The sequence below is a fragment of the Anoplophora glabripennis genome, unplaced genomic scaffold, assembly GCF_000390285.2.
Source record: "Anoplophora glabripennis isolate ALB-LARVAE unplaced genomic scaffold, Agla_2.0 scaffold336, whole genome shotgun sequence".
NCBI classification, from domain to species: Eukaryota; Metazoa; Arthropoda; class Insecta; order Coleoptera; family Cerambycidae; genus Anoplophora; species Anoplophora glabripennis.
The window spans coordinates 331,277-358,808 of record NW_019417416.1 but is presented as its reverse complement, the minus strand read 5'-3'; the positions used below and the strand labels follow the sequence as shown (position 1 = coordinate 358,808).

Below are 27,532 nucleotides of genomic sequence, written 5' to 3'. Positions count from 1 at the left end.
TTACATCCATTCCACGTAACACGTGAGCAAACTTTGCAGCCTGGAGACTACCCTGCAAGAGTCGCTTTTTGCCGTCGGATGCTGAGAGAAATAAATGAAGATCCATATTTTTTCAACAAGATCCTGTGGAGTGATGAATCAACTTGCCGAAAATATGGCTTTCCGAATTTTCACAACCTACACGGCTGGTCGATAGAAAATCCTCATTTAATGCGGGAAGACCGATCACAATATCAATTTAAAATCAATTATTGGACGGGAATTTTAAATGGAAAAATTATTATTGGTCCAGTTAAATGCCAAGGAACTTAAATGACGAAAATTATTTAGAATTCCCAATTTATTAGATGACGTAGATTTGAGGTTAAGAAGAACTATGTGGTTGCAACATGATGGCTGTCCTGCACAGTTCGAAGGCGTTTGAATCAGTTATATCCAGGTCGCTGGATTGGTCACATGGGATCAATTGCGTGACCTCCGCGGTCGCCGGATTTAAATCCGCTAGACTTTTTCTACTGAGGTGCCTGAAAGAAAAAGTCTATAACAGGCCACAATACAAGAATTGCGGAACCGCGTCCAAGAAGTCGCTCGTGAAATTAGTCAGCGAAGATACGAATGAAAGCTCCGAAGGGCATTCATAAGAAGGTGCAGAGCCGGCATCAGGGAAGGCGGCAGACAATTTGAACATTTACTGTAATTTTTAAATAAAATTAAATAATAACTGAAAGATAATACGTTCTATTGTGGCCGTAGTAACCAATAAAGTAACCTATGGTAAAATTTCGAAAACAAAAAAACAGAAATAACTGAAAAACGTAGGGACTTTGTAGTAAGACAAAAGTCGATTTTCTGAACGACCTTAGGATCCCCATCCACGGTTAAAAGGTTATCCATTATTTACCGGACACATATGTACAATACTTCTTCAGGAATCTAGCGAACATAATGATCTTTCCCTCTCTAGAAAGAATTAAATATTAATGACTTTAAAGGCACGCAAAGAGTGCATTAAATTTTTATGAGAAATTTTGGTGCATTATTGCTTTTTTCTAAAGGTTTTTTGGTGAGAAATGAAACAAACAATTGCTGTAAATAAATGGACACATGGATCGAATTTCCCCTCGAAATATCTCTGTTAAGCAAAACTTTCTTAAATTCGCTTTCCAAACTAATCTAACTCTGTTGTTTTTCTTCGGTGTCAGTTATTTTCTTGTGTTAAGCAGATGAGCTATTATTTTCATCCTTCCCCAGCATCTTAAATTGTCTTTCGAATTTCAATTTAAATGTTAAAGTAGTTATTAATTACAATTTCAATTCACATTATTCAAAGTGTTTTGTATAAATTTATAGCTCGAATTCGAATTTCAAACAATTTTTCAGGATCATCAAATAAATGACCAAAATTATTTATTAATATAGTACAACTTTAATTGCTTTACAATCTGCCGGAAATTATTTGAAAGGAATTTATAAGACGACACAATAAGACCGAGACAAATACTGCCAAGACCATACTTAACAATAGAACAATGCGCTATAATATAACAGTATTTTGCGGAACAATCCTATTATTCTAAGGAAATGGGTGTTTTACTTCATACGGAATTTAGCATTTACCATAAGTTCTTCCTTAAATACGTTCTGTAAGTAATTTAAAACACTGAAGATTCCTCATTACAAGAAAAAAAACTACACTAAAATATATTAAGTATGTCATTAAACGTTCTTTCTCATATATTGTTATGTATTTTGTATTATTTGCATACAGGGTGTTTTTAAATGAAGTAGCAAAAATGGTACCAGTGAATGTAGAGCCAAAAATAAGAGGATTGAAGTAAAAATACCTTATACGAAAGTTGCACCCCTGAGACGATATACCTTCTTAAAGGAGGGGATTGAAATTCACATCTTAATTTTTTTCTTTAACATGGGGAATGCTAGAGACACGAAACTTGGTATGAGCACCCTACTAATAAAGAGACAACTTTTCAATATTTTTTCGATCATTGGCGTATTTTATAAAGGTCTGAAACAGTCAACCCCATTGCAATATTTTATTAGAAATTTTTTATATGAAGTAAATTATTTATTTAAAAATATTTATTGGGAAGACTGATTTATTGTGCAACTTTTTTACCGCTTGTAATTTTTCGATAAAATTGATAGTTTTCTACTAAAAAATTAGATGTGTCAGCGTTCACTAAAGGGGTAATTGCGAAAATTGACAATTTCTGGCAACCAATAATTAGTACCAATTGATTAATTTATTATCAGAATAATTATGGCAAATAATATTTATACCAATGACGAATATGTCCACATGCTCCAAGTGTTTTTCGAATCCAGAAAAAATAGTAACGCTGCAGTAATATTATACAACCAAAGATATCCAAACCGACCGATTCCTCATAGACAAACATTAGTCTCGGTCGAAAGAAGGCTTTGCAAAACTGGTAAAATTCAGCCCAATCGTGAGGGTGCCGGAATGTCCGAACTGTTGAAACTGAGGAAGCTATACTGGAACATCTAGAACAAGACTGTGGTACAAGCACAAGACAGGTGTCCAGGCAACTGAAAGTTTCTCACAGTTTTGTATGGAATGTTAGCTCATGAAAATCTTTTATAAGTACTCTTTTCACCATGAACCCGTGCAAGATTTGAATGATCCTCATTTACCTAACCGTGTGGATTTTTGTCAATGGTACATTATTTCCAGACATGACTTTTTCCTAATGAACATACTTTTCACCGATGAAGCAAATTTTTCTAGAGTAGGTGCAGTAAACCTTCATAATGTTCATTCATGGTCGGAAGAAAATACTCATGAGATATCTGTTTCAAGATGTCAACATAATTTCAATTTAAACATTTGGATGGGAATTGTAAGAAATACTCTAGTAGGTTCTTTTATTTTTCCACACAGGCTTAGAGCGGACGAGTATCTTAGATTTTTGAACGAAAATCTTCCAACATTACTTGAGGATGTACCCCTCGCTACACGCAAGGTGATGTGGTATATGCACGATGGGGCACCTGTACATAGTACACTTGCCGTTACAGAATGGTTAAATTTAAATTACCTGAATCGCTGCATTGGTCGTGGTCGTGATGCCCCTGTTTGTTGGCCTGCACGTTCACCTGACCTAACGCCTATGGATTTCATTTTGTGGGGACACATAAAAAGTATTGTTTATGCCACTCGTATTAGGTTATGCTTGCAGCAAAATGTAAATTATTTCGAGAATATACTTTAAATTTAATTTTGCGTTTCTTGTTTTTCGTTTGTATTAAATTTTATATCAGATAAATAACTTTACCTAATACATGCCCTATAGTCATAAGTTATGAAAAATTTTTCATTAATTAATAGCAAATTATTCTTAATGTTATTATTAAATTACCAGCTTATTGACAGAAAGTGTCAATTTATTAATATCATAAATAACAATTTATTTGTTATGACATCCGCCTACTTTATTTTTACAAATTTTCGCAATTACCCCTTGAAATTGAAATTTGTCTCTTTATTAGTAGGATGCTCATACCAAGTTTCGTGTCTCTAGCATTCTCCATGTTAAAGAAAAAAATTAAAATGTGAATTTCAATCCCCTCCTTTAAGAGGGTATATCACAACAGGGGTGCAACTTTCATATAAGGTATTTTTACTTCAATCCCAAAGAAAAAAGTCCAAAGGCGTTAAATCTCATGATCTGAGCGGCGAACTTTGATTATCAAAATGGGAAATTACACAACCAGGAAATGACTCATACAGTAATTGAATTGTTTCTCGGGCTGTATGACATGTGGCACCGTCTTGTCGAAACCATATGTCGTCAATATCCATATTTTGCAATTTAGGCACAGAAAATTGGATTATCATGTCGCGATAGCGAGCACCATTAACTGTTATTATTGCCTGACTAGCCGCATTTTCGAAGAAGAATGATTCGACGATTCCTTCAGGCCAACATCCGCACCGTTGTGGATGCATTTGTTTCTCAACAATCACTCGTGGATTTTTTAAACCCCAAATTCGACAATTGATTAACAAAGCCGCCAAGATGAAAATGAGCCTCATCGCTTTGAAGATGATTTTGTTCGAGAAATCAGCATCCACTTTTTCTATAATCCATTCAACGAACTCTCTTCGCTCTGCGTGGTCAGTAGGCTTCAATTCTTGAGTCAATTGAACTTTGTAAGCATGACGTCTTTCGTATCGTATACGCTATAGAGATTTGAGAGCTTTTCGAAATGTCCAATTTTTGATCAAGGTGCCGAATTGATGTTCCTGGACTCTCAGCAACACTCTCACGAACTGCTTCGATGTTTTTTTTTGTTGAACGACTTATTAAAATACGACCAGAGTGTTTAAGATCACGAATTGATCCAGTATCCCTGAATTTTTCACATTGTTGTTGAAGTTAAATCACCATTCCTACCATATTTTGCACGAAAATCGCTAACTGTAGCTGACAAACCTTCATTATTTTTAAAATATTGCTCAACAACAAAAACGCGTTGTACTTTTGTGACGTTCCATTTTTAATAACCCTGAACTGTCAGTTGTCACGCTGTCTTTTTTTTTTTTCGTTGGCAACACTTTACCGCACAAATGGCGCAAAATTCAAATCTTGCGTGAATTTTGGGACACCCGATATATCTTTGTGCCCAATGTATAATTGTTTTCGTAACTTAGATACTAAAAAATTTATGGAATTCTCTGCAACGTATTTTTTGTTTAGAGAAAATACTATTAATTAATAAACAGTATTGGCGCCTACTTCTTTTACAATTATTTTTTCCTTCTAAACAAATTTTCATTACTATGAAAACCAAAAGAAATATGTATACCTAGCTACTCTCTTATCTCGGTAACATTTTTGGGTCTAAATATTTTGAGTTGCTACACACGGTTCTTATTAAAATTTATGAGGTACACTTAAATCGATATCATGTTTTATTCATGAGGCAGTATTATGGCGGTATAACAGGGAAAAACTGTATTTATACTCTTCTAATTTTGTGACGTTTCTAGTAGACCAATGCAACAGGAATAACAGAAATTTTAGGAAATAAAGCAAATTTACTTTCAGTGCTGTATTATTTTAGGAATTTCTATGTTGATATATTATATTATGCAATATGTTATTTTGACAATAACAAGAAAAATTTTGAAAGTATCACAGAAAAGGTAATGCTTGTACGCGGAGCGCAAATGCTTGCCTGATTTGTTTCAAGAAATGAAAGAATATTGGACATAAAGTGCAAAAACCAATACTCTTTACCAGAGATCACATGTACAAGTTTTTAAATAATTTTTCTTTTGAAGTCTATTTAAATATAAAAGTAGGAACGCTATTTGGAATAGCACGGGCATGCAGATGGGAAGAACTATGTAATATGAAAATAAACGAAATTGAAGATAAAGGTGCATTTATAATAGTAAATATTCCCGATAATAAAACGCATATATCACGAACGTTTGCAATAACAATTCAAGGAAACGAGAGAGTTAATTATTTGGAATTTTATAAAAAATATCTAGTACTACGATCAATACAGGTATTTTTGTATAATCCCACGAAAAACGTATTACTCTTATTACAGTAAAATGTTAAAATGTTCTATTCAATTCTACAATTTAATACTATATATGTGTTTATAATAGAAATTAGTATATATTGTGAAAATAGTTATTAAAACTGTTTTACCATAATGTTTTATAGAAAATTTTCAAAAAGTATTGAGATAGATCTGACCTTGTCATGCCCAGTAATTGTTCTTTTATGCTTTTGTTATATTAAATTAGCTAGCTTTAGTTCTGTTACATATACAGACGTTTGTGTTGTTCTTGGTATCTATCTTGGTTGTGAATAACTGTACAAATCTAACAACGATAAATGAATTTGCTTGAAAAACTGAAGATATTAATAAAATGTTAAAATTTATTGACATTTGTTTTCTTTAAAAATATTATTCAATGTAAAGATATAAAAAAATGTAGTTTATAATCAACTTTAACAGTGTTTTCCAAATTTATTTGTTGACTGTACTTAAATACTGTGTGCGTTGGATTTCAAGAATGTAGGTACTATTTCTTTTTTATACTTATCTGTGTTGGTTTTGTAACCTGAATTAACGTAATCATTCTTTAAATAAAGTTTAAGTGAATAATAACGTGTGTGATCTTTTTTCACTAACCTAAGACAATATCTAGAAAATTTGTAAACATTTATAAAAGAATTTTAAAAAGTTTCAACAACAATATAGCAGCAAAAGCTACAATGGAAAGACATTGCTATGAAAATTCACACAATTGTTTCTAAAACCGCGACGGAAAGAAATTGTCTGAAAATTCTATGTTAACATTGTGATTATTTTTACATTTGTGAAATTATTATCAACAAATTCTAGATTATCTCAAATTTTCAAACAATATTGTGTGATAGTTTGATGCTATCATGATTTTAGGAATAACTGTTTTCTGCCTGTATAATATACAGAAATTTTCGTATAAAAATAGAAATATTATTTATTATTATATTTATTTAATTATTTGTATTCTTTGATAAAATAGGAGGTTAACTAAATTGTAATAAAGTTCAATACACCACTTTAAATACAAGTTATTAGTAATGTGTGACACAAATTGTAGTTTCTTATAAATTATAACTAGAATTGTATAAATTTGTAACATTTTTTCACGTGAATTCAGAGAAACGTCAATTTACTTTATGTACTGTAATAGCTGCAAGTTCGCAGCTGAAACCAATATTATATAAAAAATAATTTAAATTGTTTTAAATTTTGAGTTTGATTATTAGTCACACATTGTCTATATATGAAGCAATAAGCTCGGAAGAGAAAAAAAATAGTTGTCATAATCACCAGTTCAGCAGCTCTACTATTATCTTTACTGATTACTGATTACTGATATTGATCAAATAAAAACTAACTTATCAAACATCTATGTGGGAAGGTGAATAAATAATAATAAAACAAACATTGTGTTATACAGGGTGTAAGAAGTATGTCTGACATAACTTCAGCATAAGATAGAGTATAATAAACATTTAGTAAATTTCACGACAATTGTTTTCCAGTTTTTAAATAAATAAAATAAAATGTATCGATTTTGTAGTACGAAGATAGTGTTGTGCTTAAATTTTAGCTCGAGTATTAGTAATTATGAATTTCTTAAAACGGGAACTTAACTTTTAATCAAATTATGAATTTGAAAAATATGTAAGTACCCAAAGATTCACGTCGTCCAAATAATAATAGGTATTAAAAATAATTTAGGTACTTACCAAAAAGCAAAATTCAGTAATTTTTAAAGTACAAAACATATGCTCAAAATGTCCACCACCATGTTCGATGCAAGTATGACACCTTCGAATCCAATTTTCGCGCATTTGCTGGAAAATTATCACGTATGGTAAATATTGAAAAAAAGCAAGGAGAAGCACTTCAAGAAAAGGAAATAATGGTACGTAAAAAACACTCCGTCACGGTCGAATTCCAGATACCAATCGACATCGAATTTTAAATTTATTACCACGCTAATTATTTTTTAGAATTAAGCATAAGGAAGTTGAAAAAAGTGAAAAACATTATATTTTATGCTATGCACGCAGTTATGTCAATATTCCTTAATTAATCGAACTTTTGTACAATCAAGATGGAGATTTTGATAATTTTTTTCTCGGAAATGGTTGAGTTTAGGACCCGTCATTTAAGGTTTTTTTTTTAATTTTAATTCTATCGTCTATTAAAATTAAGCTAGTCAAACTTCTAACACCTTGTATAAAAATGTAGAAACAAGTGAATTATAACAAAAGAAATATTATATTTCACTTCTACTCAAATCTTAAAGTCTTCAACTTACCAGTCCAGTTTTACAAACCGTCTACATATGTAAATGTATTATTTCCTCATTATTTTCTTTACTTTGCTGCAAATGTTTTGTAATGTAAAATCGAGTGTAAAATCATGAAAACTAAAACTGATAAATTTTCTTCGAACTGATATGACTTGAAAATAAAGTGAACTTAAATGTGCTCCGAATCATTCTCAGGACAGATCATCTATGCTGATCTATAATTTAAATAAATAGTAAGACAATTTCTATTAAATACTTTCATTTCAATGTTGTTACTATTAAATGGTCATATTGTACGGCAAATTGCTTTCCAGAGACAAACATCTCTTTGAATTTACGTACCAACCAACAATTATCTGGAGTATTGTAAATTATGGCTATTACTTCCGGAAATGCGGTCCATAATTAAAACGAACACCATTCATTAGGTACAAATAGAAAAGCACCTATCAGGTAATGACTTTTCATTACACAGCTAATTGGATGTGGCTACGTTCACGGAAAGAGAATATCACTCACCTATGCTTGTGACACTTCCGGAATCCCAGTAATCCAGATGGCTGGTGGAAAAATTTCTAGCTTCTTGTGATATTGGATTATTTGGTGATGTATTGACAACTGATGGTGACTTCGCGTTAGACTGAAGCCTGGTGTTGGACAGAGACAGAGACTGAAACAAATGACAATTAAATATTTGCTCTCTACCCCTTAGGAAATATTCACGAATTTTGTAAATATTCTATTCTATTCCTAATTAAATGCAAAGGTATATACAGGTTGTTACAAATTCGCTTCTCACTACAGGGATCCGGAAACGGTAAGAGATACGAACTAGCTTAAATGGGGGCAAAGTTGCGTAATCAGGGGACCAACATTATGTTTCTAAAAAATCATGATTAGTTTTCGAAATATTTGAAAAAAAATTTCCAAAATTGAAATTTTGGAAATTGGTTTTTGTTTCATTTCAGCCTTGTTTGAGGTGATATTGAAAAAAGAACATTTTCTCGTGGCTACTTTTTGTCCTCTATCGAATGGCATAATCAATTTTTATATATAACGTTTCGTTTTTTCAGGACCATTATCAACTTCATTTTTTTAAATACGGCCCTATAAATTTTGTTATATTTTTTGCAAGACTTCTTGACCTCCAATACTACTGCCTCAGCCCGAACCAGACTCACAATCAGACATTTTGTTTCGAAAAATTCATCTTCAATGTATTCCTTCCAAATTTATCTACATTTTTTATTTAGATTTCTATGTTTATTGAATAATCGTACACTCTAAGTGTAGTTAGACCACAGAGTACCCAATACAGAGGCGAAAGCTTTGGCGGCACCTTTGAAGTTGGAGGGGTCATTATCTGTGACCTTGTATACCAGTTATGTCTACACTGAGAGAACTAGGTATTTTGATTTTTAAGTTTTAGTGTACACCGTAAAAACAGTACATTTAAAACTGGAATATTAAATCATTGTCTGTAACTGTTTCTTTGAGGCGTCGATGTAGATTGTATATTTTTTAGGTATTTCGGCACTAAAAATAAATAAAGATAAACAAAAATTAAAATCTCTTGCTATAAAGATCAGTGAGAGGTTGTTTGTTTGAAAATTAAACTTGACTAACCAATAAACTATGTAAACCTACAAAAAAAACATAAAATCATTTGATGTTTAGATTTAGAAGCCTTTATCTTGAACTGGATTGGAACCTTTAGTGAAATGAAAAACTAAGAAGGACTTCTTCCACTGCACTTCTCTTAACGTACATTTCACTAACCAAGTTAGAAACATCAGAAGGTGATTAAGTCTAATCATATTCTGATGGTGCTAACTTGGTTAGAGAACCGTACGTCAAGAGAAGTGCAGCGCTTTGATGATAGTGGAAGAACTTCTCCGTGGTTTCTTAGAACCCTTTAGAAAGTACTTAATTTGAATACTATGTTTGTTATTTCATTGGTAACTTAAACCTAGGGAAAATCATTTTAGGAACGAAGCCGAGGACAAGGAAAAATAAAAATTCTAAAGTAAAAATAATTTTTATTACTTATTTACTGATGAAATATGTTAAATACTTAGGTATAAATAATAAATCTTACAGCAATGACGGCAAAAAACAGACCCAACCAATGTAAATATATACATATGCTATATACATATATATTACGTAATAATTACAAATTTTATGTGCTTTTAAGTAAATTCAATAAACATAAAACATTATCTAACGAGCAAAAAATAAAGAACATTTTTCACGAGTATGAAAGATTGTAACATTTTAATATACCTAGGCATAAAAAAATGTTTTATTATATGATTCTACACATGAGACAGTATAGTTATTTTCCTATTTTTTTTTGGTTTTCTTTTCTCATTTCTTAAATCCCTACTGGAAAATTTTAATAAATAAAATATTCTTAATCTAATAAACAATTTTATGACATATGTTATAAGAAAATGAGAACAAGGATGGATAAATTCTACTTTACTCATCTCTTTGAAATATGAATGAGATATTCCATTGCCAAGGCATAAATTGTTAAATTCTGAGATAAATATTTGTTCTAATGTATATACATAATTAACAAAACTTTCACTGGGAGTCTTAAGGCTGCCATAAATACTTTTTTTACTGTCAAAAGCTTTGAATCGTGTTAATAATTTGTTAATATCTAACTCGTTTGCTTCCACAGAAAACTTGTGACATATCTCGCAAGTGTGAATATTCAGAGCTTTTTTAATTAAATATCCGCAAACATAATTGAATGCATTTTGCATTATCAAATTTTCATTTCTGTAATCGTAATCAGGAAGGGCTATTGCTTTATTCTCTTCTATTTCATCCTCATTTTTGTGTGTGATAATAGTGTTGGTTGAATTCAATTTTGTCAACAACTGATCGAAATCTTCATTGCAGTTCATGGTGCTTGTATGTAGAAAACTTTGGCAAGAAAGTTTTTTGAAGGCTCTTTCAAACTGAATTGGTGTTGGATTTATCGAATTACCCCCTGCTGTCTGATACCACCAAAAAAGTTTTCAATAGCATCTTGGTTCAGTCTCCTCGTTTTTAAATATTTAAAATCAGCAGCTTTCAATTTTTCCCAAATTTTTATAATACCAATAATAGTGATTATCCAAGAAGTTCTGAATTTCGATTTTGTAGTAACATCAGCCCCATTGAGATCTAAGATCTGTAATTTATTAAGAAAATCAATCATTTCCTTAAGGTGCTCGATTTGATAATCGGATCCGTCAAATACATTTTTATATCTATTTGGGTGATTCGTCTCCGATGAATTTAGTAAGTCGAAGAGCTTGTCAAATTTTTCTATAACCTCAATTGTTGCCATAGCATCAGCAGGAAGTGCACCTAAAGTGACGTATGTATTCATCGCACTTGCTACAGTGTTACTTAACGCTGGAGCAGCATATTTAACTCTCATTTTTTCAAATTTACTGGGATTTATGTGGGAATCAGTAAGTTTGGGTGCACATCTATAATTTTGATTTTTATCTCGTTGATAAAACATATCGACATATTTCCATGAGGTTTTTTTCTCTTCAAAATAGAAACTATTTTTTATTAGATTATTTCGGGTTGCTTTCATTAAATGACATGTATCAAAGAGATAAATAATATTTTTATCACCTACTACAAATTCTGGATTCATTGGGGTAACACGCAGACTATTAGCCAGTTGGATAAAATTGGAACCCATATCACTCACAAGAGCATCAACATTTAACCTGATTGAGTATAATTTCTCTATACACTGTTTAATAACGGTACGCAGTTCTTCTGCTTTAAATTGTGTGTTTACAAAAAAATAAGCAATTGGTTGTTTCCAATTCGAGTAAACCCCCCTTATCATAAGAACACAAGCATTTTGGGCAATTAAAAATTCTTTTTTGCCACTGCCGACATCATGAAGTCCCACAATTTCATCTCTACCAGTGTGATAGTACAGGTTACCTTTCAGTGACATCTCATCGATGCATAAGATGCAATGTTTTTCCTGCTCTAACATAGATTGTGAACGAATCTCAAGATTTTTTAGTATTGCATCATTGTTGAAACCAGGTTTGCATATAAGTTTTTCAGTCATATGTTCGAGGCATCTTTTTGTTGGAAGGCATAGAAAATTACTCATAAATGAATATGTTTTGGGTCCCAAGAAGTAGAGAGTCAATGCAAACTGTTTCTGTTCTGTAGAATATCTTCTTGCCAGAGGGTTTTTGTTTTTTAATTTTGCCTGTGCTTTTACAATCGCAGCCAAGCGAGGATTCAAAAATGTATCACACATTTTGTAGAAATCTTCAAGAGTCCAATTGGTTTCCTGTTTTTGTATTGATGTCTCCAATTTTCGTTTCCTCAAGGCTTTAATTTTTTCTCGCAGTTTCTTCTTTCGTGGCGTATCAGAACTTAGAACTGCAGATGTTTGTGTGGATATTGAAGGAGAGATATTATTAGGTGTTGAGGATCTATCAGAAATCAAATTCTCCGGATGTTCAGGTACAATTGGTTCTGTAAATGATATTTATAATTAATATTTCCAAAATTGCAAAGTATTATTAAGAATAAAGAAAGAAACATACAAGATATAAACAAAAATAAATATTATTAAAAACCTCCCGATGTGGAAGTCAAACATACCTGTTTTATGACCCAATGATTGTGGGGTAGTAACAGCTTTAGTTTCTAGTTCTTTAGGAGAGACAATGGTAATATCTGAAAATAACAAGTACCTGCATTAATAATTATAATTTTTTTTCAAAGGTATTGCAGTGGAACCTCAATTATGTCACTCGATTATTCGAAATTATTAGAGATATGCATATCAAATTAATTAGTAGTATATAGAAAGAACATAAAATTTAATTTTATTCTTATTATCCATCTTTTTCCTATATCCGTGACATTTTGGTCACACCTGAACAATATTAGAGGATTCACTGTATGAGGTACCCGATTAACAAATTATCTTATAAAATAATTACATCTATTAACCACAATATTGAACCAAGTTTTTACAATATCGGGGGAAAACTTTTAATTTCCTATTGCAGTAAGATTCGTTTTACAAATTTTAATTAAATACTTACCAGAAAGAATTACAACTTTTCTAGGTGGTTTATCAGAATCGGTATTAGTATCAATAATACGAGTAGGCAAATTTCTTACACTATCGGGAAAAATAATAGGAACTGCATGGTCAAATAAATGTTTGCGGGTTCCACCACCTTGTGAGATATATTTTTGTTCAAAATGGTTCTCACATAATTTGTAATTTTTATATAAAACATCCACACTTTTGCCTAGCAAATCCTCTCGGTTACAAGCTTTCAGCCATGATTCAGCTCTGAAAATAAAAAATAAGTTCATTCCAATGTACCACATACGATAAGCTTCATTTGGAAGACTGAAAATCTGCAGTTCCCATAAACAGTTATTACTCAAATCATGCTTAAATCTACTAAATTTCACACTAAACTAAGCTACTTTATTTACGTACCTCACAGAATCTTTTGGAAAAGAGAATAAGGATGCATTTCCGCCCGTTTTGGATGAACATCCTCGAAAAGCACAAACAGTTCCTCCTTTACGAGACATCTTTATCAATCCTGATAAGCAACACTTTGTTTATAACCACTAATTATGCACAAAACCACAATATTTATACATAAACAATCACAAACGTACTCGTTTGACACCGTTCCTAGAAATGAGCAAATAATGACGTTGACAGATATACCAGTTAGAAAATGGCGATTTTTGCACATGCGCATTGAAAATTGGTTTTGGCGGGAAGGCTATCTTTCGCCTCTGTATTGGGTACTCTGTGGTTAGACCCCGTAAAATTGAATTTTGAGCATTCGCGCCATTATTCCATGGCTAGAAATTGGCCTCAATGATTTGGGATCGAGGGGGATTATCCCTCTTTATCCTGCCTCATCTCGTGTAGGCCTGGACAGCCTTCGTAGGTGGGCCCCATCCGTAGTCTACCCCGACCGCAAATGCGGCCGGTGTAGGCGCTTTGTGGGACCTCCTTTTGTCCTGGCTGGGCCCCGCCGGCTAGGGCCCTTTCTTCTGGCGCTCTTCTTGCTTCGCCGGCTCGTCTGTGTAAACCCCGGGGGTAGTGTCATGTTTATGTGTGGTATGGTTGGGTAGGGTAGTGCGGCTATGCAGCCTGGGATGCGCTTTGCTAAGGTGGCCCTTAGGCTAGCGCGGGAGGGGAGGGTTAAGGAGGGTATGGGGGGTGTGTGTGTGTGTGTGTGTGTGTGTCGTTGTCTTCGTTTCTTGATCCTGGCTGTCTCTGAAACAGAAAAGGTTAGCGGGCAGGGGGGGGGTCATTGGGGTGGTCACCCAGGGTCAAAAAGTTGGTGTCTAGGTCTTTTGTGTTTGTCGGTCACGTCGGGTACGTAGTCAACGGCTTGCCTGAGGAGGGGATTGTCATGTCTAGCGGCTACGTCAAATCGTTTCTCCGCGTTTTGTCTTATTGTCTGTGTAGCGTTTGTGTATTGTAAGTCTCGTAATATGTCAGTGTTTCTTACGTACCAGGGCGCGTCGGTGGCCGTGCGGAGGGCTATGTTTTCCACAGCCTGTAATGACTTTAAGTGGCTTTTTGCCGCGTGACCCCACGCCGTGGAGGCGTAGGTTAGCTGCGGTTGAAGTACCACCTTGATAAGCGTTCGCTTATTCCTTAAACTGAGGGTGTTTCCACCTTTGAGTAAGGGATAGAGCCTAGCCCTGGTGGTCTTCGCTCGCGCCACCGTCTCCACGATGTGCGGTTTCCACGTGAGACGCTGGTCCATCGTCACGCCCAGGTATCGTGTTTGTCGATTCCAGGAGATGGGTTCCTGGGATAGTGTCAGTCTGTCAAGGTTTTGTGGGATTTTTCGTTTGGTAAAAAGGATAGCCGAACTTTTGTTGGGATTAATTTTGACTTTCCACCTGTTGCACCAGGTTTCAAGTTGGTCTAAGGAGCTTTGGAGGAGGTAGACGGAATATCTAGGATCTACGGATTGGGATGTGATTGTCAGGTCGTCGGCGTATAAGTATATGTTGGTGTTGGGGGGATGTGGGATGTCGGAGTTGTAAATGGTGTATAGGTGTGGGGACAGGACGGTGCCCTGGGGGACACCGGCCTCCATGGGACGGGTGGTGGAAAGGGAATCTTGGATTTGGATGCGGAATTTTCGGTGGTGTAGGTAGGATTTTATGAGTTTGGTAAAGGATATGGGATATTGGTTGGTGAGCATTTTCATCAGTAGGCCTTCATGCCAAACCGTATCGAAGGCCTTTGCGACGTCCAGGAAGACAGCACCAGTGTACTGTCCCCTGTTGAAGGCCGCCGTGATGTGCTCGGTAAGGCGAAGGATTTGGAGTTCAGTGGAGTGATTGGGTCGGAAGGCGAACTGCTCGTCTGGAATGACTTGCAGTTCTTGGGAGTGGGTTCTTAGACGGGTTAGGATAATTTTTTCTACCACTTTGCTCATAGCCGGGAGCAGGCTAATGGGCCGGTAGTTGGATGGGATGGTGTGATCTTTGTTGGGTTTTGGGATAAGGATTATGTTTGCTGTTTTCCAGCGGGTAGGGAAGTGTCTTAGTCTGAGTGTCGCGTTTGTTATGTTTAGTAGGGCCATGAGGCCCTTGTGTGGTAGTCGTTTAAGTGTCGTGTTATGTATATTGTCGGGTCCGGGGGCTTTTCTGTTTTTAAGTCTGCGTATTGTCAGTCTTAGTTCGTCAGGTGTTGCGGGGGGGATTATGTCATTGTCTGGCTCTCTGTCGACGCGTCGGGCCGCGCGCTCAGCCACTATCTCGAATTCCTCGTCTTCGTCGGGCAGCTGAGGCAGTCTACACTGCAGTTCCAGGCTATCGGCGAAAGCCTCGGCCTTTTCCTGGTTCGTGTAAACCACCCCCACACTACCGTGGATTGGAGGAATTTTACGGCGAGCGGTCTGTCGCAGGGCCCTCTGCGTTTTCCAGAGGCTGTTGTCTTGTGGATCCAGCGACTCCAGGTGCCTAGCCCAGTTGTCCTGGGCCAGTTCACTCAGAGCCGCCTTCACCCGTCTGATAAGTACGTTTAAGTCATGTCTGTGTCGGGGGTTTGAGCATTCGATAATCCTAGAAATAACCATGGGCACGGGATTAAAACTCTAATAATGTTTTATTGTAATGCGTGATTTATCCCCATTTATGCTAGTTCGAATTTGTAATAGCCTGTAGGTAAATTTGCGAGCAAAGGTCGATTATTCGGCACTTTTGATTTTCACTCCACATTTGCGTAGAGGAATACTAATGAAGTCTAGGAATGAATATTTATCTGTAAATGTTTATATTTGCTTAAATATGTTTGTCCACATATTCCGTCTAAAAGCTGATTATTTACAGAGCTAAAAAATATATCGAGATCCTTTGATCGGTGTTGATTTACTGTTTCAAATAGAAAACATTCGTGTTCATACAAATATAGTATTTTTGTCAAGGAGTACGAAGTTTTTTATTATGCATAAAATTATTATCCAAATATTGAACATTAAAACATGAACAGCTGCTATTGTTAGAACATAGTGTTGCGGCATCATTAAAACAAAAAAAAATTCTCTCTGAATATTTCCCTTCCATTATTTTCAATGTTTGAAAAAATTTACAACAATTTCACAAAGCTAATGTGATTTTTTATCTTGTCGTAATACAAAATTTCGAAAGTATTATTTTAAATAATCAATCGAATGGCATAGAAAAAAATTGTTTGTGTTAAATCATAAAAATTAACGATTAAAAAATTTTAATTGTTATAACTTTTATTAAAAATTGAAAAATATATCTATTTCTCTGAAAATAAAGTTTACATTTCTTAGAGTATATTGAAAAAAAATATAAAATTCCCACCCTAACTCTGGTAATTTTAATAGTACAAGAAAAAGTCAATACATCCATTTTTATGTAGAATTTTATGCTCTACAATATTTATAAGAAACTTTTTTTGTAATTCAAGTGCATTGTGTTGTAACATATCAAATAAAACGTATATAAAACAATTACACTTTTGTTTTCATACACTTTATAAACTCTAAATGTCCATCAAAAAGGCATATTTTAGATTCAATATCTGCCAATTTTCTGTACAGTGTTTTTTTCGCAATAAATAATGTAGAGTTTATGGTTATTCACATTTTCGTTACGATTTTATGTGTAAGTATTTAAATTCATAGATTTCATACATTACTAAAAAAACTTTTTAACGAGATTATAACTGATTAGATTATAGTGCACATAGGATAAAATTTGTAATGGTGTTGGAAGAACTCAATTTCCATAATTTTAGTCTCTATGCAATTTATTGATAATAGTTTGAGTTAATTTTCGTAATAAAATTGTAAAAAATGAAAATAGCAGCATAATGCAAATATCAGTATCCAAAAACTTTTTTCGAGGATGTTGGTATCTGCAATTTTTTTATTAGATGTTGATATATACAAATGTGTATTCCCACTTAAGTTTAGCTTTTACACTGAATTAATTGAAATCAGATAAAGTGTCAAGTTGTTTTGTAGAGAAGAAAGATACATTTAAAAACATCTATGCCAAGATATTGTTCCCTAAACCTTCAAAAAGTTATCTATTATGTGTTTAAAATCTTTTACCTTCGTCGAAGACACACTTAAATGTAAAATGTTGTAAGGTGCTCTTCGTATTTTCCAAAAATTTGTGTTTCAATTATATCTTTCAACTATCTAGTTTTATGGAACGCATTTTATTTTAACCAAAGAACATTAAATAAGAAAAAAATCAGCTTTCAGAATTTTCACTATTTTCGTTAACTTCAACATAGAGATTAAAATATGCACTTTAGTTTTCTGGTATGTAACATCGGTATGATTAATTTCACAAATGTTCAAAAGGTTGTAAATATAATTATTTAAATTTAAGCTATATTTAACAATCGTGTTAGTTGGCATATTAGGGCAAAGAAAATTGAATTAGTCGACTAATTAATTTCACAAATGTTCAAAAGGTTGTAAATATAATTATTTAAATTTAAGCTATATTTAACAATCGTGTTAGTTGGCATATTAGGGCAAAGAAAATTGAATTAGTCGTCTTAACGTCACAATTCAAAAATACGAGTACAACAAATAACTGCAACAAAAGTTTTTGCAGTAGGTACTGCTACTCTTATTCCTTTGATCTTGCCCCATTTCATTTTAATTTTTCTATATTAAAAAGTTTTCTGCACTAATGGAGCTGCTTTTTATTGTTGCTAAAACTACAATTGATATTCTTCTGGAGCGGAAATTATTTACTTATTTATTTATTACTTCCAAACAGGCAGCAATATAATTACAAGGAACTTAAAAACATAGAAACATAAGATAATTAAATAATACAGCATGAAGATACATAAATAACCTAAGCGTATCAACAAAATATCAAAGTAAATAACAATTAGATCAGTCATCAGACAGTACATATTTATACATAACAAATTATCATAAATTATCAACTGAATATATAAACTTAACAAATTTTATAAATGAACTAAAGTAATTAGAGAGGCTCACGCAATCTTTGCTAGTAACCTGGTTGATTAAACGGAACAGCGACAGGAGAGGTGCAAATTGGGTAGTCTTACGAGTGGGGATGTGGAGAAGTTCGTGCATTCTAGTATTTTTCGGGAGGATATTGAAAGAGATTAAGGACAACAACTATGGGTCATCAATAAGGGAGTTTAGTACTTTGTACCCAAACAGGAGTACTGCAATAACACGCCGATTGTACAGTGAATTGATATTAAACTCTTTACATAAGTGAACACTCCGGGTAAAATTGTAATCCGGAGGTCTATTATATTTCTTAAAATAAAAGAATTTTAGAAATTTTTTCTTTACTTTTTCTAAACTTTCTGCATATATTCCAGGTAGAGAGTGCCAGAGCAATGAAGCATATTCAAGTTTAGGCCTAACTAAACTATTATATAATTGGATGATTTAATTAATGTTGCGAAAGTTTTTCGATTCTCTTAACACAAAACCTAACGCTTTATAAGCTGACGCAGCTTTTCAATATGCAATTTGTATGATAGTTTGCAATCAATAGTTACACATAAATCCTTAACATTTTCTTGCCTGCTTAATTCAGAGCCATTCATTAGATATCGACAAAATATTGTTTGTTTATAGCGTGTAAAAGATATAGTAAGACATTCCTAGACATTAAAGCTGTTGTAAAGAGTAACAAACCAGATTTGTGTTTTTAAGGTTGTCGGCACTGTTAGGTTAAAGTTCTGTTTAGTTCTGTATTCAGTACAGTTCAATGGTTAAGATTTTCTACAAGTTAAAGAAAAAAACAAGAGAATTTGTTGTTGTTTATGGCGTGAGTAGTCCGACTTCAACTAAAAGTTAAGAAAGAATTATTGCAACATTTTTATTTATTCCTGTATATAAAAAGAGGGAAATAAACATTTATTTCTCACACGAACGCTTATTTCTGCTGCGACAACAAAAGCCAAGTTTATTGGTGCAAGTGATTAATAAAAAATAGAAATAAAAGTGGCCCCAAGTTAGATCCTTGAGGGACACCAGAGTATGCTCTATACTCATTAGAAAAAAGACCACAATATTTCACAATAAACTTTCTCTCTTGAAGATATGACCCTATCAACGTAACCAACGAGTCGGCTACTCTACACGCGCAAAGCTTATTTAATATCACGTTATGGTTTGTCAAAGGCCTTGTGAAAATCAGTGTATATCGCGTCCACTTGCACTCCCTGCTCAGAGGCTAAAGTAGTAAATTGGTAGACGTAGATCGTTTTGGAATAAAGCCATGTTGCATTGGACTAACAATACTATTGAAATGGTTCCACAACAGAGAATACAGTATTTGTTCGAATACATTAGCAGGAGCGTTAAGGACTGCTATCGGCCTATAGTTTTGAATGTTTGATTTATAACCTGACTTGTGTATTGGACTGATTATTGAAGTTTTCCATAGATTAGGACATTTATTGCGTTTTGTAATTAAATTATAAATACATGTTGAAGGTTTTTAAAGATATTCTGAACAACCCCTTAACACATATTAGGTTTTAATTTATTCATGGATAAGTCATAATCTGCTTCAGTAATTTGCCTTACACGTGACATATGATGAAGTGAAAAAATACTACTAGCGAACTCGTAGGTCGCAGGTTGGTCAGAATATACGGACGAAAAATATTTAGGTTATTTTGTGGAAAGCAATACTGGAAAAATGGTTAAATCAGGCATCAAACTAATGTAGTTCTAATATACTTTGAAGAAGTAGTTTTGTTACAACTTTCAAGACCCTATTCCTTAAAACTGTGTATCCATTTCCAGGTACTTTAAATTTTATAGGTGTATGAGACATTTTTATTGTCATTTCTTATATCACTTACGATTTCTCTGAAAGAAATACGACGTTTCACCACCTAGCCGATTTATCTATGAAGTAGTTAAGTAGAATACAGGAAATCTCAAGAATTTCTGGGAGCTAAACAAATGTCTGTTACGTATTATTCGAGGCATATACTTCTCTCGTCCTTTGTACTTCACTGTTTCTTGACAGATACGACAAGGGAATAGCACCTTGTGAAGAGGGTTGCCAGTGGAGTAAAATCTAAGTGGCTATAAATTTACCGTTTAGCCCAAGCGATACCCAAGGGATGTATTGATTTATTCCTTATAACTCTATATTGCCATATAATGAAGACAAGTTGTAGTCTTTTAATTGATGACGTGACTTACTTCATTCTACGCAAAGGTTGGACGTGGATACAAGGTTTGTGATCAATGGGTTTACAGTGAATTAAAAAATAACTGAGTACTCATAAAAACATTTAGGACATGTTTTATTTAAATTGCTGCTATCTAATTAACATCTATGAATAAATTTACTATTAAAAAACAGTGCTTTGGATTTATTTGAAAAAAGCATGTTTGTAACTAAATATTTAACTTCAAGTTAGATAGGAAATGAATGAAGTTATTTTCTTGAACTTCATCTACCAGGCGACTGGAGAAAATTAAAGTGGTCGAATTTTGGTAATGAGGTTTCAGACCATTGTTAGTGAAAGATCTCTGTGCTCATATATGCTTCTTTGTTGCGAAACGAAAAATTATAATAGGGGTTGCTGATATCTCTCCAAATATAAATCTGTAGCATACAATTTTTCAGAAGAGGGACATATATAATAATATAATAATGTTTATTCATTTCATTTCAATAAAGTTACAAAAAAGTAATAACAAGATCAGTAATACCCTTGAGTGTATATAGTCAAAGGTAATACCAATAACAATAAGAATATTACAGATAATAAGAATAAACGTAGTACACCCACTATAGGCATAGCCTGTGCTGGGGAAGGTAAAAAAAGAGACATAAATATATACATTCTACACATTAATTAATAAGATACAATTTACAATTTACACCATAACATGTAATATACATAAGAACACGAACATATTAAGCAAATACTGAATAATTAATTGATTTTAGTTCTACAGCATCATGGATATCCTTTCTAGCAACAGAGAAAATAAAGTTTTTTCGCGCTTTTTTGAAAGTAACTGTAAATCTCATGGACTGTATTTTATCTGGCAATAAGGCATATAACCTCGGACCAAGGTAAGTATGACTTTTTTGTCCTATGCTTTTATTTTTTCTTTGAGTTACAAACATTTTACCTTTGTTTCTTGTTTAATATTTATGTTCGCTGACTATTAATTGACTTTTATTTTTGTGTTGATGTATAGTTAGGAAATAGAAGAATAGTTGCCGCAGGTCCATCAAACACGCTTCAATAAGAAGATCATCCGAAGGGTAAGAGATATTTTTTTACACATGATTTTAGTAATTGTCTTTTGTACTATTTCTAGATTACGCAATATACTCTTACTTACATTTCCCCAAGCTACAATTCCACAAATTAGGTGCGATTGAACCAATGAATTATAAATAATTATCAGAGAATCATGGTCAAGTATATCCCTTAACACTTTAAACTTATGAAACAAGAATCTTACCTTATTAGAAAGATATTTTATGTGCTTATCCCATTTTAGGTGATTGTCTAATATGACACCGAGATACTTAAATTCTCTGACCGAATTGATTACGATCTGAAATAGTCAGAAACTGAACAGTGGGTGAGGAACGAACATTAACATAATTATGTAAAACTCGCGTTTTATCATAATTTACGGTAAGCAACATTGATTTAAACCATTTAAATATTATAGCTAGATCTTTTTTAGCTTTTCTTGTGACAGTTTCCCAGTCATCGTCACTGTAGAAAATACATGTATCGTCTGCGTATGCTATAATATCTCCCATAGTGGGCAGACAGAATAAATCATTTATATATAAGTTAAACAGTATAGGACCTAATACAGAGCCCTGAGGAACTCCATACGTGATCCGTTTTAATTCGCTTCGATAATTATTTATTGTCACAAACTGATAACGATGAGTGAGGTAACTCCTGAAAAAGTTTAATGACACCCCTCTAGCACCTACTCTTTCCAGACAGTTTAACAACAGATCATGACTTACAGTGTCAAACGCTTTTGACAAGTCTATAAATACACTGAGGGATTTTTTGTTGTCGTCCATAGCCGAATATATATTGGAAGTAAGATGAAGAATAGCATCTTGCGTAGATACCCCAGCTCTAAAACCATACTGTCTTGGTGATAATACCTGATGTCTCTCAAGGTAGGTACATAATCTTTCTTTTATTATCTTTTCAAAGACCTTAGATAGAATTGTAATAAACGATATTGGTCGGTAGTTAACAACATCAGCACGATCGCCAGATTTAAATACTCAGATTTAAATACTGGTATTACCATAGATGTTTTCAATGCATTAGGAAAGTATCCTTCTTCAAAGCATTTATTAATTAAGAACATTAAAGGTTCAGCCAGAAATGGACCCATGCATTTTAATAATTCCCCTGTAACTCCATCTTCACCAGGCGACTTGTTACTTTTGAGTGATTGTATTATATTATTTATTTCAGTTAATGTTGTTGGTTTAAGAAATATGGATTCAAAATGATTAAAATAATTTGATGTTGGATTGACTTCTGGCTGATTAATAATTTTACCTGCCAATTTTTGACCCACAGTAACATAATGGTTATTAAATAATTATTATATAATATGATAAACTTTGTAAAAAAGTGAAAAAATGTTCTTAATCCTGTTTTACACCTCATTACCTTTTCATTAGGCATACCATCATCGAGGATATATTGGTTCTTTAAGCAGTAAGTGTGTAAACAATTTTGTTCGCATATTGACATGCTATTTTACTAAATTCAAAATCATTCACTAAAGTGGCACTTTATCACTTTACTATATGTACAGGGTGTCCGCAAATTTCACCGACAACGTTTGACTGCCTATTCACGACGATAAAAAATAAATACGATCTACGAAAAAAAGTTAAATAAAAACCTTTTGGTTTTTGAGTTACAGGCTTTCAATGTTGTCAAAAATAAAATTAATTTAATTAATAACTTCATAACCCTTTTACCGATCGCGTTAAAATTTGGTACATTTAGTTGGACTATTATTGCGTATTATTTCTTAAAGTTTTAGTCAAATCGATATACTGGGTGATAGTTTTCTCCGGTTATCTCTCCCTCTTAACGGTCAAAACTTTTACAGTGGTCGTATTTTTTTAAAACGACCAGTAACATTGAAATGATTGTTTTATTTAAAAAAAAAATAGTGTCCCTTGAGAAAATTGCCTACACAAAGCTAATCTTGAGAAAAATGGCATTATTTTTGGTAAAAAAAACTTTTAGAGTGTGATAAAACAACACACCAAATTTCATTAAAATCGGTTCGAACCATTATTTGAGACTGTGCAACATTTAAAAAGATTTTTTTTCAAAATATTTTTCAAAAAATTATTGCCAAAACTATCGAACCGATTTTAATTAAATTTGGTGTGTTGTTTTATTATACTCTAAAGTTTTTTTACCAAAATTGGAATGCCCTCGGAGAAATTAAAATATTTTAAAAAAATTATCCATTTTTCATCAATTATTGCTATTTTGCAACATGGGTAATAAATTTAAACTTACAGTATATTGTACAAAATTCAATTCTAAAACTTTTTTTTCTCTTCAATATTCTTCCAAAATGCATAGGTTCCAAGATGTAAGTAAAAAACTCAGATAAAATAGGTATTTTTTAATACTTTTTAAACATTTTTGCAATTTTGAAAATGTTGCTGCGCTCACTCGTATTCAAAATCTATATCCGTTTAATAAAACTTTGCTCTTCGAAACTTGTTGTTTAATATACTATTTTCGCACTAGTGTCAACATCTTTGCGTACTTTGCATAAAGCTAGTATTTGTGCAATATTAGAGAAAATATTTCTTAACACTGCACTTGGTACAAAATCAAATAAGTTAATGTCTAAAATAAATCTGCCTGGTATTCTAATCAGCTAGATAATTTGTCGGGGAATTATATTGTTTTGCGCACATTTTTTTTGCAATAGGAAACATTGTTCTATTCTAGAATCATTCAGAATTTGCTTCAATTAAAATAAAACGCTCTAGCTACCGTGACTTAATTCACTGTGTTTTTTTGCAAATAAATAATAATAAAGCATCAAGGCCAATCTACCCATTTATAAGAGGATATTATTGCTATATTTAGAACGACAGATGACAAGTAAAATAACGCCACCGTACAAAATTACTTGGAATAATAATATAAAAAAAATTGGAATTGAATTAGATAAGGTACAATGTTAAAAACTTTCTACCACAATATTCTTCGAACTAAGAAAATAAGATTTGATTCAAGTAATGTTGATCTGTATATAGAGTGTTACAGAAATGTTGGGACCTCTTTTGACCACAGAAATTTGTGATCAAAGTACGACGATTTAAGATTGGGTTCCCGAACAACATTACTGAGCCCCGTCACGCCTGACTTTTTGACTATAGCGGTGCAGTCTTGGCTAACAATTTTGGCAAGTCTGGATGCAAGGTACAACGTTTGGACTTTTGCCTGAACTTTTAACAAATGTTTTTGAAGTATATGCGAGAATGTAATATCGTATTCCAAATCACAAGCGGATTTCAAATTTTCGCTCAACTTTCCAATCGCAGCAACGAAGCTACCTCTAACCACTCTACGCAGGGCCAATCCCGACCAAAGTAGAGACCCATGTGCGAGGTACCCAAAGTACCCTTCACAGAAAGCAGAAGTGGAAAATACAATTTTCATCTATGTTTACAAAATTTCCGCCAAAGTTCGCAAAGAAGCTCCCAACCACTCCAAACACCAAAGCTATAGCAGACGATTTAGACGAGTTAAAAAATCACCCCAATTTCGAATTTCGGAAAATAAAAGCTTCTCCGAAAAATGAGAAATTCGAATTGAGGTCTCGCAACAGAAAACTACAGTACCACGTCACAAGTCTATCATCCATTCCGGGCGACTACAATCCATTTAATTATCTGCATACTCAGTAGTTTGACTTTTGCTGTATTTCATTTTTTATAACATTTCTCTCATCAACCTTTCCAGAATAAAATTAAATGGAACTCCGCTTAGTGTCACAAATTTCTTAAAATAAAATTTTTTTATTCACTACTATCTGACATTTTATATCAGACATCACTATACAGGGTGTCTCATAATTAGCTGCCAACCCTGAACAGGCCGATTCTATGATCAAAACTAAGTAAAAAAGTTCATATGAACACGGGTCCGGAAATGCTTCCTAAGGGCACAGGGGCCCATTGAAGAGGGAGGAATGGAAATCATTTTTTTGCAATATCTCTCAATCGCGTTGTGATAAATGAATGAAATTTGGTATACACAGCTAAATTTTGATGAGCAATTTGATGGACTAATCCATTTATTTCCACAAGGTCCATTGGGGTGGGTACGGGGGGGCCCTTGGTACTTTGCGTGTGTAACTTTTTCATCTTTGACTTTTTAACAAATTGGACAGCAAATTCCGTTTTCCCGAACTGTTTTACGTTAAAAAGGTACTCTTGTTTCAAATCGTTATCTTTAACGGTTTCTGAGAAAATCGCTCTTGAATTAATCCCACTTTGGTCAATTTCATAGTAATTTAAACAAAAAATAATAATAATAATTTTCCTTTCCTCTCTTTTCCATTTAAAGGATTAATTTTTATTTAATTTAATTTTTTATTATTATTTTTTTATTAAAATTAGATTAAATTTAAACAAAAAAATTTTTTTTGTTTAAATTACTATGAAATTGACCAAAGTGGGATTAATTCAAGAGCGATTTTCTCAGAAACCGTTAAAGATAACGATTTGAAACAAGAGTACCTTTTTAACGTAAAACAGTTCGGGAAAACGGAATTTGCTGTCCAATTTGTTAAAAAGTCAAAGATGAAAAAGTTACACACGCAAAGTACCAAGGGCCCCCCCGTACCCACCCCAATGGACCTTGTGGAAATAAATGGATTAGTCCATCAAATTGCTCATCAAAATTTAGCTGTGTATACCAAATTTCATTCATTTATCACAACGCGATTGAGAGATATTGCAAAAAAATGATTTCCATTCCTCCCTCTTCAATAGGTCCCTGTGCCCTTAGGACGCATTTTTGGACCCATGTTCATATGAACTTTTTTACTTAGTTTTGATCATAGAATAGGCCTGTTCAGGGTTGGCAGCTAATTATGAGACACCCTGTATAGTTTAAGTTGAAAGAAATATTTAATTACATCAAATTTAGTGAATGTTATTTTAACCACATAATAACATTTTTAAAACGAATACCCTGCGGATACGGATACGGCATACCCTAATAACAGTATCATAAGCATAGTTAGCATATGTGAAAACTAGTACAATTTAGATTTTACTTTGCACTAGTTTACTCACATTTAAAAGAAAGCTATCTGCATAATAACTTGGCTGAAACGATGGAAAAATTAGAGCAAAATAATTGACTTACATTGTTTTAGTTTTATGATGCTAAAGTTTTTGATAGAAATAGTCTATTCTAAAGGAAGATTCATTTTAATTTCAGGAAGCTTTTTCGAACTAAAATTTCCTAAATCCCTCCTAACTCCGATAGCCACAATTTACATTTTATTCAAATCTTACTCTTAGGTAACTGTTATGAAATCTAAACACTGTATCTTAAACTTTCTTAAGTAATTGAAGTAGTAGCTTCGTAAAGGTAGTTTTAAAACAAATAAAGGTTAAGAGAGAGGATCTGTCATATTACTTACAAATTATTCCCATGTGAATAAAAAAATAGTAACATAATAAGTAAGTGATTATATAATCTTTATTATGTGGGTATTTAATAAGTTAAAGCGAAAGATCAAAAGGATCTCGGTTTTATGAAGCGAAAGTGGCAAAGAATATTTTTTTCTTTTCCAATGGGAGCCTGTGCAAATATTTGAAAGCTGAAAAGTCAATATGTAGCTTGAATATAGCCTATTCCATATATAGAAATGTAAATAAGTATATAGCCGTGATTGAGGCAACGAAAGAAGGAAATAACGTATGCAAGAACTGAACTATTTTCACAAAAGAGTGTAACTTTTACAATATTGTATGTAACGGAATACATACACAATGCCCATTACGTTT

General features: G+C 33.1%; 1 protein-coding gene across 3 annotated transcripts in view; it reads right to left on the bottom strand.

The window, feature by feature from the left end:
- The window catches only part of LOC108910263 (myosin-11), a 144,432-nt gene that overhangs the window by 75,388 nt on the left and 41,512 nt on the right, over positions 1–27,532 (bottom strand). For all 3 annotated transcript variants that reach the window (XM_018714815.2, XM_018714816.2, XM_023456262.1), the window contains exon 3: positions 8,402–8,552. In XM_018714815.2, the coding sequence (XP_018570331.1) occupies positions 8,402–8,552 (151 nt within the window). The remainder of the gene's footprint in view (positions 1–8,401; positions 8,553–27,532) is intronic.